A 13,089-nucleotide genomic window follows, 5' to 3' on the forward strand; every position below is an offset into this window, starting at 1 on the left:
GATTGTGTCTCTTTCTCTCTAGCTTTCACGCTGGTTGTGCCACAGTTTAATGCTTCCCTGATGTCCTACGCTGGCCTGCCCTGGCCCATGGAACCACATTATTATCTCTCCTTCATGGAGTTCCAGATTAGCTTCCGGCCTGAGGCTGCCAATGGGGTCATCTTCTACAGCTACGACACATCCAGCAAGGATTTCATCTCCCTCAACCTGGTGGACAGGCATGTGGAATTCCGATTCGACTGTGGCTCAGGAACCGCTGCCATCAGGTCAGAGTTCAACTTTAACACGGGCAGCGGGCTAACCCCCTCACTCCTGCTCCCACTCCCCCCTTTCCCACCCAGTCATAGAGGAGCAGATGTTATTCAGATGTGTCAAGCTAACCATCTGGGTGACACGGTGGCACAGTGATTAGCACTGCTGCCTCACAGCGTCAGGGACCCGGGTTCGATTCCCGGCTTGGGTCACTGTCTGTGTGGAGTTGGCACATTCTCCCCGTGTCTGCGTGGGTTTCCTCCGGGTGCTCTGGTTTCCTCCCACAGTCCGTGAGACATGCTGATTAGGTTGATTGGCCATGCTAAATTCTCCCTCAGTGTACCCGAACAGTCGCCGGAGTGTGGCGACTAGGGGATTTTCACAGTAACTTCATTGCAGGGTTAATGTAAGCTGACTTGTGACATTAATAAATAATAAACTTAAAAATAAAGCTATGGCTTCAGGTCTGAAGCCTTTTTTTAATTCAGTTATGGGATGTGGGTGTCGCTGGCTAGGCCAGCATTTATTGCTCATCTGTAACTGCCCTTGAGAAGGTGATGGTGAGCTGCCTTCTTGAACCGCTGCAGTCTATGTGGTGTAGGTACACCCACAGTGCTGTTAGAGAGAGAAGATGGAGGGTTCAGGGCCCGATACCAGAGAAGTGAGTGCACAATCCAGGCTAGCACTCCCAGTGCAGTACTGAGGGAGCACTGCACTGCCGGAGGTGCCGTCCTCTGGAGGAGATGTCCGGCCAAGGCCTCCTGAGCTGGATGGCAAAGATTGCATAGCACCGATTCGAAGAGGGTCAGGGGAGTTCTCCCTATGCTCTGAATGCAAGCAGGCTTTTTCCGTTGAGGCGAGGGGAGAAAAAAACCAGAGGGCATGGGTTAAGGGTGAAAGGAGAAAAGTTTAAAGGGAATATTAGGGGGGGCTTCTTCACGCAGAGAGTGGTGGGAGCGTGGAATGAGCTGCCGGATAAAGTGGTAAATGCTTTTAACATTTAAGAAAAACTTGGACGGGTTCATGGATGAGAGGGGTGTGGAGGGATATGGTCCAAGTGCAGGTCAGTGGGACTAGGCATAAAATGGTTCGGCACAGACAAGAAGGGCCAAAAGGCCTGTTTCTGAGCTGTAATTTTCTATGGTTCTATGGTCAGTATCCCTCAATCAACCTCATAAAAATACAGTTCATCTGGTCGTTATCACACTGCTATTTGTGGGATCTTGCTGTGTGCAAATTATGGCTGCGGTGTTTCTTGCATGAGAAGGATGACCACACTGCCAAAATACTTTGGGGCATCCCGGGTCGCTACTTAAATGTACCACCTTGCTTTGTTTTTTTAAAAAAAACTGACTAACACACCCCAGTAAGGAAAGGGTTCGTATCTAACCTGGTAACTGAAACCCCCCCATCGCTAGAACCATTCTGGTAAATCTCTCTCCCCACGGTCTCAAAGATCCTCACGCCCTGTGAGCAGAACTGGACACGGTATTCTAGCTGTGGCCTGACCAGAGCTTTATAAAGGTTCAGTATAACTCGCTGCTTTTGCACTCAATCCCTCTGTGTGAAACCCAGGATCCCACATGCTTTGCTGACCTCTCTCTCAATGTGACCTCATTGATGACCACCCCCGCCCCTGGTTCTCTGTCTCTGAAAACTCTTTAGAATGGGGCCATTGTGTATATACTGTCTCTCCAAAATGCATCACCTCACATTTCTGTGTATTACATTCCAGCCATTACGTGTTGTCCATTCTGTCAGCCTATCTCTATCCTGTTACAGGCAACTTGTATCAGCTTTACCTGTTTACCACTCACCTGAGTTTGGTACCATCAGCAAATTTTGCTCCGTATTCTGAGATCCAAGGTATTTATCAATAGCAGTGGTCCCAGCACTGCCCCCCAGGGAACATCTAGGAACATAGGAACAGGCGTAGATCATTCAGCCCCCCCCGAGCCGCTCCGCCATTCAATAAGATCATGACTGACCTGCGGCCTAACTCCGTGTACCTGTCCTAGGCTCACCTCCCTTCATACCTCTGCTCAATAAAAACATATCTATCTCAGACTTAAACCTAAAACTGGTTCATGGATGTCCTTTTGGGAAGGGAATCTGCTGTCCTTATCTGGTCTGGCCTACATATGACTCCAGAGCCACAGAAATGTGGTTGACACTTAACTGTCCTCGGGAAACTAGGGATGGGCAATAAATGCTGGCCAGCCAGTGACGCCCGTGTCCCATGACTGAATAACTGGAGAAAACATCACTGTCATCATCTTCCAGTCTGAAAATTGGCAAGTCACATTGCAGCTGTGTGGAACTTTGGTTCGGACACATTCAGAGTATTTTAAAATTTTAAAGTTTATTTATTAGTGTCACAAGTAGGCTCACATTAACACTGCAATGAAGTTACTGTGAAAATCCCCCAGTCGCCACACTCCGGCGCCTGTTCGGGTAACACTGAGGGAGAATTTAGCACGGCCAATGCACCTAACCAGCACATCTTTTGAACTGTGGGAGGAAACCGGAGCACCCGGAGGAAACCCACGCAGACACGGGGAGAACATGCAAATTCCACACAGACAGTCACCCAAGCCGGGAATCGAACCCAGGCCCCTGGCGCTGTGAGGCAGCAGCGCTAACCACTGTGCTATCGTATTGTGTTCAGTTCTGGTCGCCACACTACCGGAAGGATGTGGAGGCTTTGGAGAGGGTACAGAAAAGGTTTGCCAGGATGCTGAGGGCATTAGCTACGAGGAGAATTAGACAAACTCGGTTTGTTTTCACTTGAACGTTGGAGGCTGAGGGGTGACCTGATAGAAGTCTACAAAACGATGAGAGGCACGGATAGAATGGATAGTCGGGGTCTTTTTCCCCAGGGTAGAAATGTCAATTACTCGGGGACACAGGTTTAAGGTAAAAGGGGGAAAGTTTAAAGGAGATGTGAGAGGCAAGTCTTTTACACAGAGGACGGTAAGTGTCTGGAATGCGCTGTCAGAGGAGGCGGTAGAAGCAGATACAATAGCAACATTTAAGAGGCATCTTGACAGATACATGAATAGGGAGGGAATAGAGGGATACTGACTGCGTAGAGGCAAAAGATCTTTAGTTTAGAAAGGCGTCATGTGTCGGTGCAGACTTGTTGGGCTGAAGGGCCTGTTCCTGTGCTGTAGTTTCCTCCGTTGTTTGTTTTTCGTCTCTGACCACACTAACCAGGTTTGCTGAAGGGCATGGCTTTAAATTTCTGTCTAATATCATGTCCTTGATCAATCTGCGACATCTGATCTTCAGTGTTACTGGACTATTGATCTGAGCAGTAGAGTGTGAGCAAGAACATGATTAACCTTCCCCCAATGTCACTGATAAATTCAGCGGGCAATGTGACAATACGACGCACCGTGCAGCAAGATCCCAGCTACTGTTTCCGCCTTCACTAACCCCAATGGGGCGACCAGTCAGCAGCACAATGAGGCGGGAAAGATCCTTTGGGATTTATTGATAATCAGTGCCAGGGAAAGGCCAGGGTTCCAACAGGAGGGAAGGGGAAATCTGGTCTCAATTATGATGCCTCCCATACTCAAATAGTCTTGCTGATGCACACTGTCCAAATGAAAAGCTCAATCCATATCCTTTTATCCTCTCTGCCCACCCTCCCCCCATGTTCCTCAATCCCACCCTCCCTCCATATCCCTCAATCCCACCCTCTCCCCATATCCTCAATCCCATCCTCTCCCTGTACCCCTCAATCCCACTCTCTCCCCGTATCCTTCAATCCCACTCTCCCTCCATATCCCTCAATCCCACCCTCTCCCCGTATCCCTCAATCCCACCCTCCCCCATATTCCTCAATCCCACCCTCTCCCCGTATACCTCAATCCCAACCTCCCCCCATATCCTCAATCCCATCCTCTCCCCGTATCCCTCAATCCCATCCTCTCCCCGTATCCCTCAATCCCATCCTCTCCCCGTATCCCTCAATCCCACCCTCTCCCCGTATCCCTCAATCCCATCCTCTCCCCGTATCCCTCATTCCACCCTCTCACCATATCCTCAATCCCACCCCCTCTCCATATCCCTCAATCCCACCCTCTCCCCGTATCCCTCAACCCCACCCTCTCCCCGTATCCCGCAATCCCACCCTCCCCCCATATCCCTCAATCCCACCCACCCCCATATCCCTCAATCCCACCCTCTCCCCGTATCCCTCAATCCCACCCTCTCCCCGTATCCCTCAATCCCACCCTCTCCCCGTATCCCTCATTCCACCCTCTCACCATATCCTCAATCCCACCCCCTCTCCATATCCCTCAATCCCACCCTCTCCCCGTATCCCTCAATCCCACCCTCTCCCCGTATCCCGCAATCCCACCCTCCCCCCATATCCCTCAATCCCACCCACCCCCATATCCCTCAATCCCATCCTCTCCCCGTATCCCTCAATCTCACCCTCTCCCCGTATCCCTCAATCCCACCCTCTCCCCGTATCCCTCAATCCCACCCTCTCCCCGTATCCCTCAATCTCACCCTCTCCCTATATCCCTCAATCCCACCCTCCCCCGATATCCTGCAGTCCACTTTCTCTCCACAGAATCCAGTCTCACCCCCCCGCTGTTTTGCTCGGTACCTGGTGTCCTTCCTGGCCTATTGCACCATGGGGTGTGTGTCTGATAATGATTGTGTGAACTCCCCCGGTCCCTCCTCCCAAAGCTGATTGGACTGTTTTGCCCAGCAGGAGTGAGGATCCCATTGCGTTGAACCAATGGCACGAGGTGAAGCTTTCTCGCACGGCCAAGAACGGCATCCTACAGGTCGATGACCAGCAGCCTATCGAGGGGATGGCCGAGGTGAGTTCCAACCACTGCTATTCAACTGGGGGAGGGGGATTCTGAAACAGCCTCTATCTGGATCCCATTGAGCAACACAGAGGAATCTGATTGGGGGGGGTAAGAATTTGTTAACGAGTAATGTTTGGGGCAGGTTTAGTGAAGGGCGGCACGGTAGCACAGTGGTTAGCACTGCTGCTTCACAGCTCCAGGGTCCCGGGTTCGATTCCCGGCTCGGGTCACTGTCTGTGTGGAGTTTGCACATTCTCCTCGTGTCTGCGTGGGTTTCCTCCGGGTGCTCCTGTTTCCTCCCACAGTCCAAAGATGTGCGGGTTAGGTTGATTGGCCAGGTTAAAAATTGTCCCTTAGAGTCCTGGGATGCGTAGGTTAGAGGGATTAGCGGGTAAAATATGTGGGGGTAGGGCCTGGGTGGGATTGTGGTCGGTGCAGACTCGATGGGCCGAATGGCCTCCTTCTGCACTGTAGGGTTTCTATGTTTCTATGTTTCAGATGTGGCAGCAATGAACTTAATGGTGGTGTCTATCCACACTCCAGGGAGATGGTGGCATTGTGACTACATGACTGGACTAATGACCCATGAGTTTGAATCCCACCATGGCAGCTTTGATTTGATTTGATTTATTATTGTCACATGTATTAACATACAGTGAAAAGTATTGTTTCTTGTGCGCTATACAGACAAAACATACCATTCATAGAGAAGGAAACGAGAGAGTGCAGAATGTAGTGTTACAGTCATAGCTAGGGTGTAGAGAAAGATCAACTTAGTGCGAGGTAGATCCATTTAAAAGCCTGACAGCAGCAGGGAAGAAGCTGTTCTTGAGTCGGTTGGTACGTGACCTCAGACTTTTATATCTTTTTCCCGACGGAAGAAGGTGGAAGAGAGAATGTCCGGGGTGTGGGGGGTCCTTAATTACGCCGGCTGCTTTGCCGAGGCAGCGGGAAGTGTAGACAGAGTCAATGGATGGGAGGCTGGTTTGTGTGATGGATTGGGCCACATTCACGACCTTTTTTTGTTCCTTGCCCTGGGGATTTAAATAGTATTAATGAACAGATGAGAGAAGGATATCTGTTGCCTTTACTCCTTCTGGCTGATTTGTGACTCCAGGTTAACTGGAGCCCCTCAGCTGAATACAATGAGGCAGTTAACTGTTATCTTCACAAGGACCACCAGCAAGAAAGACCCGCACCTGGAGTATTGTGCAGTTTTGGCCCCCTTATTTGAGGAAAGATGCAATGGCATTGGAGGCAGTTCAGAGGAGGTTCACTCGATTGATTCCAGAGATGAGGGGTTTGTCATATGAAGAGAGATTGAACAGTTTAGAACATAGAACATTACAGCGCAGTACAGGCCCTTCGGCCCTCGATGTTGCGCCGACCAGTGGTACCAATCTAAAGCCCCTCTAACCTACACTATTCCAATATCATCCATATGTTTATCCAATAACCATTTGAATGCTCTTAATGTTGACGAGTCCACTACTGCTGCAGGCAGGGTATTCCACGCCCTTACTACTCTCTGAGTAAAGAACCTACCTCTAACATCTGTCCTATATCTCTCACCCCTCAATTTAAAGCTATGTCCCCTCGTGCTAGCCATCACCATCCGATTAGGCCAACACTCTCTGGAATTGAGAAGAATGAGGGGAGATCAAATTGAGGTATACAAGATGATAATAAGGTATAGATAAAGTAGACGTGGAGCGGATGCTTCCTTTTGTGGGACATTCTAGGACGAGAGGTCATAGTCTTAGGATAAGGGGCAGCAAATTTACAACAGAGTTGAGGAGAAACTACTTCTTCCAAAGGGTTGTGAATCTGTGGAATTCGCTATCCCAAAGTGCGGTGGGTGCTGGGACAGTGAGTAAATTTAAGGAGGAGTTAGACAGATTTTTAATTGGTAATGGGTTGAAGGGTTATGGGGAGAAGGCAGGAAAATGGGGATGAGGAGCATATCAGCCATGGTCGAATGGCGGAACGGACTTGATGGGCTGAATGGCCTCATTCTGCTCCTATATCTTATGAATGTTTGAACCCAGTGCTGGCCTTGCCAGTGAGGCCACGTCCTGTGAGTGATTGAAAAACACTCCAGCAAGCTTCAATGTGCAGTTGAGATGACTTGGAAAGGCTGCAGGAGGGCACCCTAATTGCTTCTCAACATGGTGGCTTGACCATCTACACAGCTGGATATCTATCTGTCTATATGTAGGTCAGGTAAAGTCACTGTATGACCCAGGTGACCAGAGGCCGCTCTCCCCTTTGACTTCAGGCGAGGGGCAAGGTTGAGAAGGTGGGGCCTTCATGAATAATACCCTCAGCCGATACGGGAATTGAACCTGTGCTGTTGGCACCGCTCTGCATCACTAACCAGTCGTCCAGCCAACTGAGCTAACCCAGCCCCCAATATCTATTCAGTTTTATTCAGGGTGAAGGATATTGCTCTACATCACTGAGTTTGGAGTGAGTAGACAATTAATGGTGGGGTGACACTGTGTTTGGGTTTTAAGGGTCATCTGGGCAATGGGAGGCCGTTCAGCCCCTCGAACCTGCAGCATCATTTGATTAGATTGTGTCTGATCAGCATCTCAGATCCATGAATCCACCTTTTCTCCATATACGTGGATCCCCCACCCAACAGAAATGAGCCACAGAAAAGCTCCAACTGACCCCCCCCCCCCCCCCCCCCCCACCCCCCTCAGTCTCGGAGGGAGAGAGTTCCAGAGTTCCACACCCCTCTGTGTGAAAAGTGCTTTCGACGTCACCCCTGAACAGTTTGACTCTCATTTCTAAGATTCTGCCCCTTGTTCCAAACTCATCAACAATCCCTCTCTGTCCATCCCATCCTCGCTCCTCAAGAAAATACACATTGAATTCATCACCACTGAATCACACAGATAACGTCCCAGAAATGTCGGGGGACACAGGGTTTAGTGAGAGGGAGGAACTGACGGAGATCAGTATTAGTAGAGAAATGGCGTTGGGGAAAATTGATGGCATTGAAGGTGGATAAATCCCTAGGGCCTGATAATCTACATCCCAGAGTACATCAGGAAGTGGCCCGAGAAATAGTGGATCCATTGGTGGTCATCTTCCAAGATTCTTTAGACTCTGGAACAGTTGCTATGGATTGGAGTGTCGCTAATGTAACCTCACCATTCAAAAAGGGAGGTAGAGAGAAAACAGGGAACTATAAAGCAGTCAGCCTGATGTCGGTAGTGGAGAAAATTCTAGAATCCATTGTCAAAGATTTTATAGCAGAGCACTTGGAAAACAGTGGCAGAATCAGACAGAGTCAACATAGCTTTCTGGAAGGGAAATCATGTTTGACAAATCTACTGGAATTCTTCGAGGGTGTAACTAGTAGAGTTGATGAGGGAGAGCCAGTGGATGTGGTTTATTAGGACTTTCAGAAGACTTTCGACAAAGTCCCACATAAGAGATTAATGTGTAAAATTAAAGCGTGTGGGATTGGGGGTAGTACACTGAGATAGATAGAAAATTGGTTGGCAGACAGGAAACAGAGTAGGAATAAATGTTTTTTTTCCAAATGGCAGGCAGTGACAAGTGGGGCTCTGCTGGGATCAGTGCTGGGACCCCAACTGTTCACGTTATATATAAATGATTTAAATGAGGGAACTATTTGCAGATGACACAAGGTTGGGTGGGAGGGTGAGCTGTGAGGAGGATGCAGAGATGCTTCAGCGTGATTTGGACAGGCTGAGTGTGTGGGCATCTGCATGGCAGATGCAGTATAATGTGGATAAATGTGAGGTTATCAAAAACAGGAAGACAGATTACTATCTGAATAAACTATAAATTCAAAGAAGGGAATGTGCAATGAGACCTGGGGATCCTCATACACCAGTCGCTGAAGGTAAGCATGCAGGTACAGCAGGCGGTAACGAAGGCAAATGGCATGTTGTCCTTCATTGCGAGAGGTTTTGAGTACAGGAGCAGGGATGTGTTGCTGCAATTATACAGGGCCTTGGTGAGGCCACACCTAGAGTATTGTGTGCAGTTTTGGTCTCCTTTTCTGAGGAAGTAATAATTACTACATTACTAATGGTGGGGGAGTCCAGAACTAGGGGTTATAGTTTGAGGATAAAGGATAAACCTTTTAGAACTGAGGTGAGGAGAAATTTCTCCACCCAAAGGGTAGTGAATGTGTGGAATTCACTCCCACAGAATGTGGTTGAAGCCAAAATGTTGTCTGATTTCAGTGAGGATTTAGATATAACTCTTGGGGCTAAAGGGGATGAAGGAATATGGAGGGAAAGGGGGGAATCAGGATATTGAATTGAATGGATATTGAATTTGGAGAGGGTACGGAAAAGATTTACCAGGATGTTGCCTGGTATGGAGGGCATTAGCTATGAGGAGAGGTTGGAGAAACTTGGTTTGTTCTCAATGGAACGACGGAGGTTGAGGGGCGACCTGATAGAAGATTGAGAGGCATGGACAGAGTGGATAGTCAGAAGCTTTTTCCCAGGGTGGAAGAGTCAATTACTCGGGGGGCATAGGGTTAAGATGCGAGGAGCAAGGTTTAAAGGACATGTACGAGGCAAGTTTTTTACACAGAAGGTGGTGGGTGCCTGGAACTCATTGCTGGGGGAGGTAGTGGAAGCGGATACGGTCGTGACTTTTAAGGAGCGTCTTGACAAATACATGAATAGGATGGGAATGGAGGGATATGGTCCCCGGAAGGGTAGGGGGTTTTAGTTCAGTCGGGCAGCATGGTCGGTGCAGGCTTGGAGGGCCGAAGGGCCTGTTCCTGTGCTGTAATTTTCTTTGTTCTCTTTGTTCTTTGAATTCGATGATCAAAGTGAATGGCGGAGCAGGCTCGAAGGGCCGAATGGCCTCCTCCTGCTTCTAGTTTCTCTGTTTCTATGAGTGATTCTGTGGTTATTTGTGCCTCATTCTCTTCCTGACAGGGAGGGTTCACACAGATTAAGTGTAACACGGATATATTCTTTGGCGGCGTCCCTGACTACGACAACATCAGGAAGAACTCTGAGGTGGTGCAGCCTTTCACAGGAACCATTCAGAATGTAAGAGTCCAGTCTGTCAGAAACAAGGCGAATGATTGCGGCTAATTCGCGCTGAGGTTGTTGTGAGGATTCGGGAGGTAAAGGCCAGGTCCAGCTCTGACCCTGAAACATACACAGCTTCCAAATCCCAACTCACACCATGTACACCCAGTGCTGAGTTACCAAGCTGATAAAACCCCAGCAATTCTGTACACTGCATCACCTGGAGAGGGCGTGTGTGATTAAAGTTTTAAAGTTTATTTATTAATGTCACAAATAAGGCTGACATTAACACTGCAATGAAGTTACAGTGAAAATCCCCGAGTCGCCACACTCCGGTGCCTGTTTGGGTACACTGAGGGAGAATTTAGCACGGCCAATGCACCCTAACCAGCACGTCTTTCAGACTGTGGGAGGAAACCGGAGCACCGCTCCCGGCTCGGGTCACTGTCTGTGTGGAGTTTGCACATTCTCCTCGTGTGTGCGTGGGTTTCTTCCGGGTGCTCCGGTTTCCTCCCACAGTCCAAAGATGTGCGGGTTAGATTGATTGGCCAGGTTAAAAATTGCCCCTTAGACTCCTGAGATGCGTAGGTTAGAGGGATTAGCGGGTAAAATATGTGGAGATAGGGCCTGGGTGGGATTGTGGTCGGTGCAGACTCGATGGGCCGAATGACCTCCTTCTGCACTGTAGGGATTCTATGATTCTATGATTCTAACACCCGGAGGAAACCCATGCAGACACGGGGAGAACGTGCAAACTCCGCACAGACAGTGACCCAAGCCGGGAATCGAACCCCGGTCCCTGGCGCTGTGAGGCAGCAGTGCTAACCACTGTGTCACCGTGCCACCCTGAACCAAACTGACATTCCGGGTGGAATTTTCCCATCCTGCCCACAGGAATTGTAGCGGGTGGGTCCACAGATGTGTGGGTTAGGTGGATTGGCCATGCTAAATTTCCCCTTAGTATCCCGGGATGTGTAGGTTAGTAAGATTAGCAGGGGTAAATGTGTGGGATTACGGGAATGGGGCCTGGGTGGGATTGTGGTCAGTGTAGACTCGATGGGCTGAGTGGCCTCTCTCTGCACTGTAGGGTTTCTATGATCCTATGACGGGGACCATGCAAAGGTCAGTTGACCTCAGGTAGGATTTTCCGACCTCAGGGTGAGTGGGGCTGGAAAATCCTGCCCTGAGTCCATATCCTGCCGTCACTAAGACTGCCCCCTTCAACCACTGCCACTCCCCCCCCCCCCCTCCTCCAACACCTGGAGATCTCTCCCTCTCCGAAGTCTTGGTACCATCCTCCAGTCCCCTGGTAGAGACCCCATTTTCCAGTGTTGGGTTCCAGACATTCCCGTGCTGAAAACCTGTGTCCCGTTCCCCCTCTCCTAGATAATCCTGAACGATCGGACCATTCGCCTCCAACAGGACTTCAGCACCAGTGTCAACTTGGAGAATGCGGCCCACCCATGTGTCAGCACCCCCTGTGTTAATGGAGGGATCTGCCTTCCCCATCACGATGCCTTCGAGTGCGACTGTCCGCTGGGCTTTGATGGGCTGCGCTGTCAGAGAGGTAGGAAAACCACGGGGAACATATTACTGAGATGTAGATGGGAACAGGAGGAGGCCATTCGACTGGATCGACTGGGCTTGTACTCACTGGAATTGAGAAGAATGAGAGGGGATCTCATAGAAACATAAATTCCTGATGGGACTGGACAGGCTAGATGCGGGAAGAATGTTCCTGATGTTGGGGAAGTCCAGCACTAGGGGTCACAATCAGGACTGAGATGAGGAAGAACTTCATCACTCAGAGGGTTGTGAGCCTGTGGAATTCTCTACCATAGAAAGCTGTTGGGGCCAGTTCGTTAGATATGTTCAAGAGGGAGCTGGACGTGGCCCTTGTGGCTAAAGGGGCAAAGGGATATGGAGAGAAAGTGGGAGACGGGAACTGAGTGAATTGCTCTATCAGGGAACCAGTGCTGATACAAAGGGCCGAATGGCCTCCTGTGCTGTAACCCTTTGCTGATTCTAGATCTGATCGCCCTTGTTCCTGCTCACACCCTCAAAGCTGAACTTGTGTGAAATGAATTACGAATCGCTAACAATCTGTCTTGTGTTTTCCTTTTGCATCGTACGGACTGCAGAGTGCGGAAATTACTGTCTGAACAGTAAGTAACTACAGGATCCATCCTGGTGTCCTGAGAGCTGGGAGCTCAGGGGAGCGTTTGTCAATGGGAACCCTTTCGGTCAATAAACCAAGCCTCAAGCCCCAGCAGCATCACGGCTGGTGTCCTTAAAGCAGGGACGTGATGCCCACATACCCCAATGTGTGACCCCCATCTCCCTGAAATTCGCTCCTGTCCTTCTGAACCGCCAGTAGATACTGGAAATGGATTGGAGAGAAACAGTGTTATAGCCGGGATTTCCTCACCCCCACTGTGGGGGATGTGGCAGGCCAGCTCGAGGTCCAGTGACCTCCGCCAGAACCAGGAGACCTGAGCAGCAAGCTGGACTGGAAAATCCCGGCCGGTGAACAATCGCAGCTTAGAACACAGAACATAGAACAGGACAGCACAGGAACAGGCCCTTCGGCCCGCAATGTTCTGCTGAACATGACGCCAAATTAAACTAATCCCTCTGCCTGCCCCGGGCCATATCCCTCTGTTCCTTGCATATTCATGACCTGTATTCAGGGTGGCACAATGGTTAGTACTGCTGCCTCACAGCACCAGGGACCCGGGTTCAATTCCGGCCTCGGGTCACTGTCTGTGTGGAGTTTGCACATTTTCCCCGTGTTGGCGTGGGTTTCTTCCGGGTGCTCCGGTTTCCTCCAAAAATATGCAGGTTAGGTGGATTGGCCATAGTGTCAGGGGGATTAGCAGGGTAAATGTGTGTGGTTGCGGGGGTGGGACCTGGGTGGGATTGGGGCCAGTGCAGACTTGATGGGCTGAATGGCCTCCCTCTGC

At 49.9% G+C, this 13,089-nt stretch overlaps 1 protein-coding gene across 3 annotated transcripts in view; it reads left to right on the forward strand.

Moving 5' to 3' along the window:
* egflam (EGF-like, fibronectin type III and laminin G domains) overlaps positions 1-13,089 on the forward strand; it is a 143,575-nt gene that overhangs the window by 98,392 nt on the left and 32,094 nt on the right. For 2 of the 3 annotated variants that reach the window (XM_078215208.1, XM_078215209.1), the window contains exons 16-19: positions 23-266; positions 4,985-5,096; positions 10,028-10,144; positions 11,513-11,693. In XM_078215208.1, coding sequence (XP_078071334.1) covers positions 23-266; positions 4,985-5,096; positions 10,028-10,144; positions 11,513-11,693 — 654 coding nt within the window. Of the gene's footprint in view, positions 1-22; positions 267-4,984; positions 5,097-10,027; positions 10,145-11,512; positions 11,694-12,267; positions 12,292-13,089 lie in introns of all 3 variants that reach the window. The other variant, XM_078215207.1, reaches the window with a different exon arrangement.

The sequence above is a fragment of the Mustelus asterias genome, chromosome 6 (genome assembly GCF_964213995.1).
Source record: "Mustelus asterias chromosome 6, sMusAst1.hap1.1, whole genome shotgun sequence".
Taxonomy (NCBI): Eukaryota; Metazoa; Chordata; class Chondrichthyes; order Carcharhiniformes; family Triakidae; genus Mustelus; species Mustelus asterias.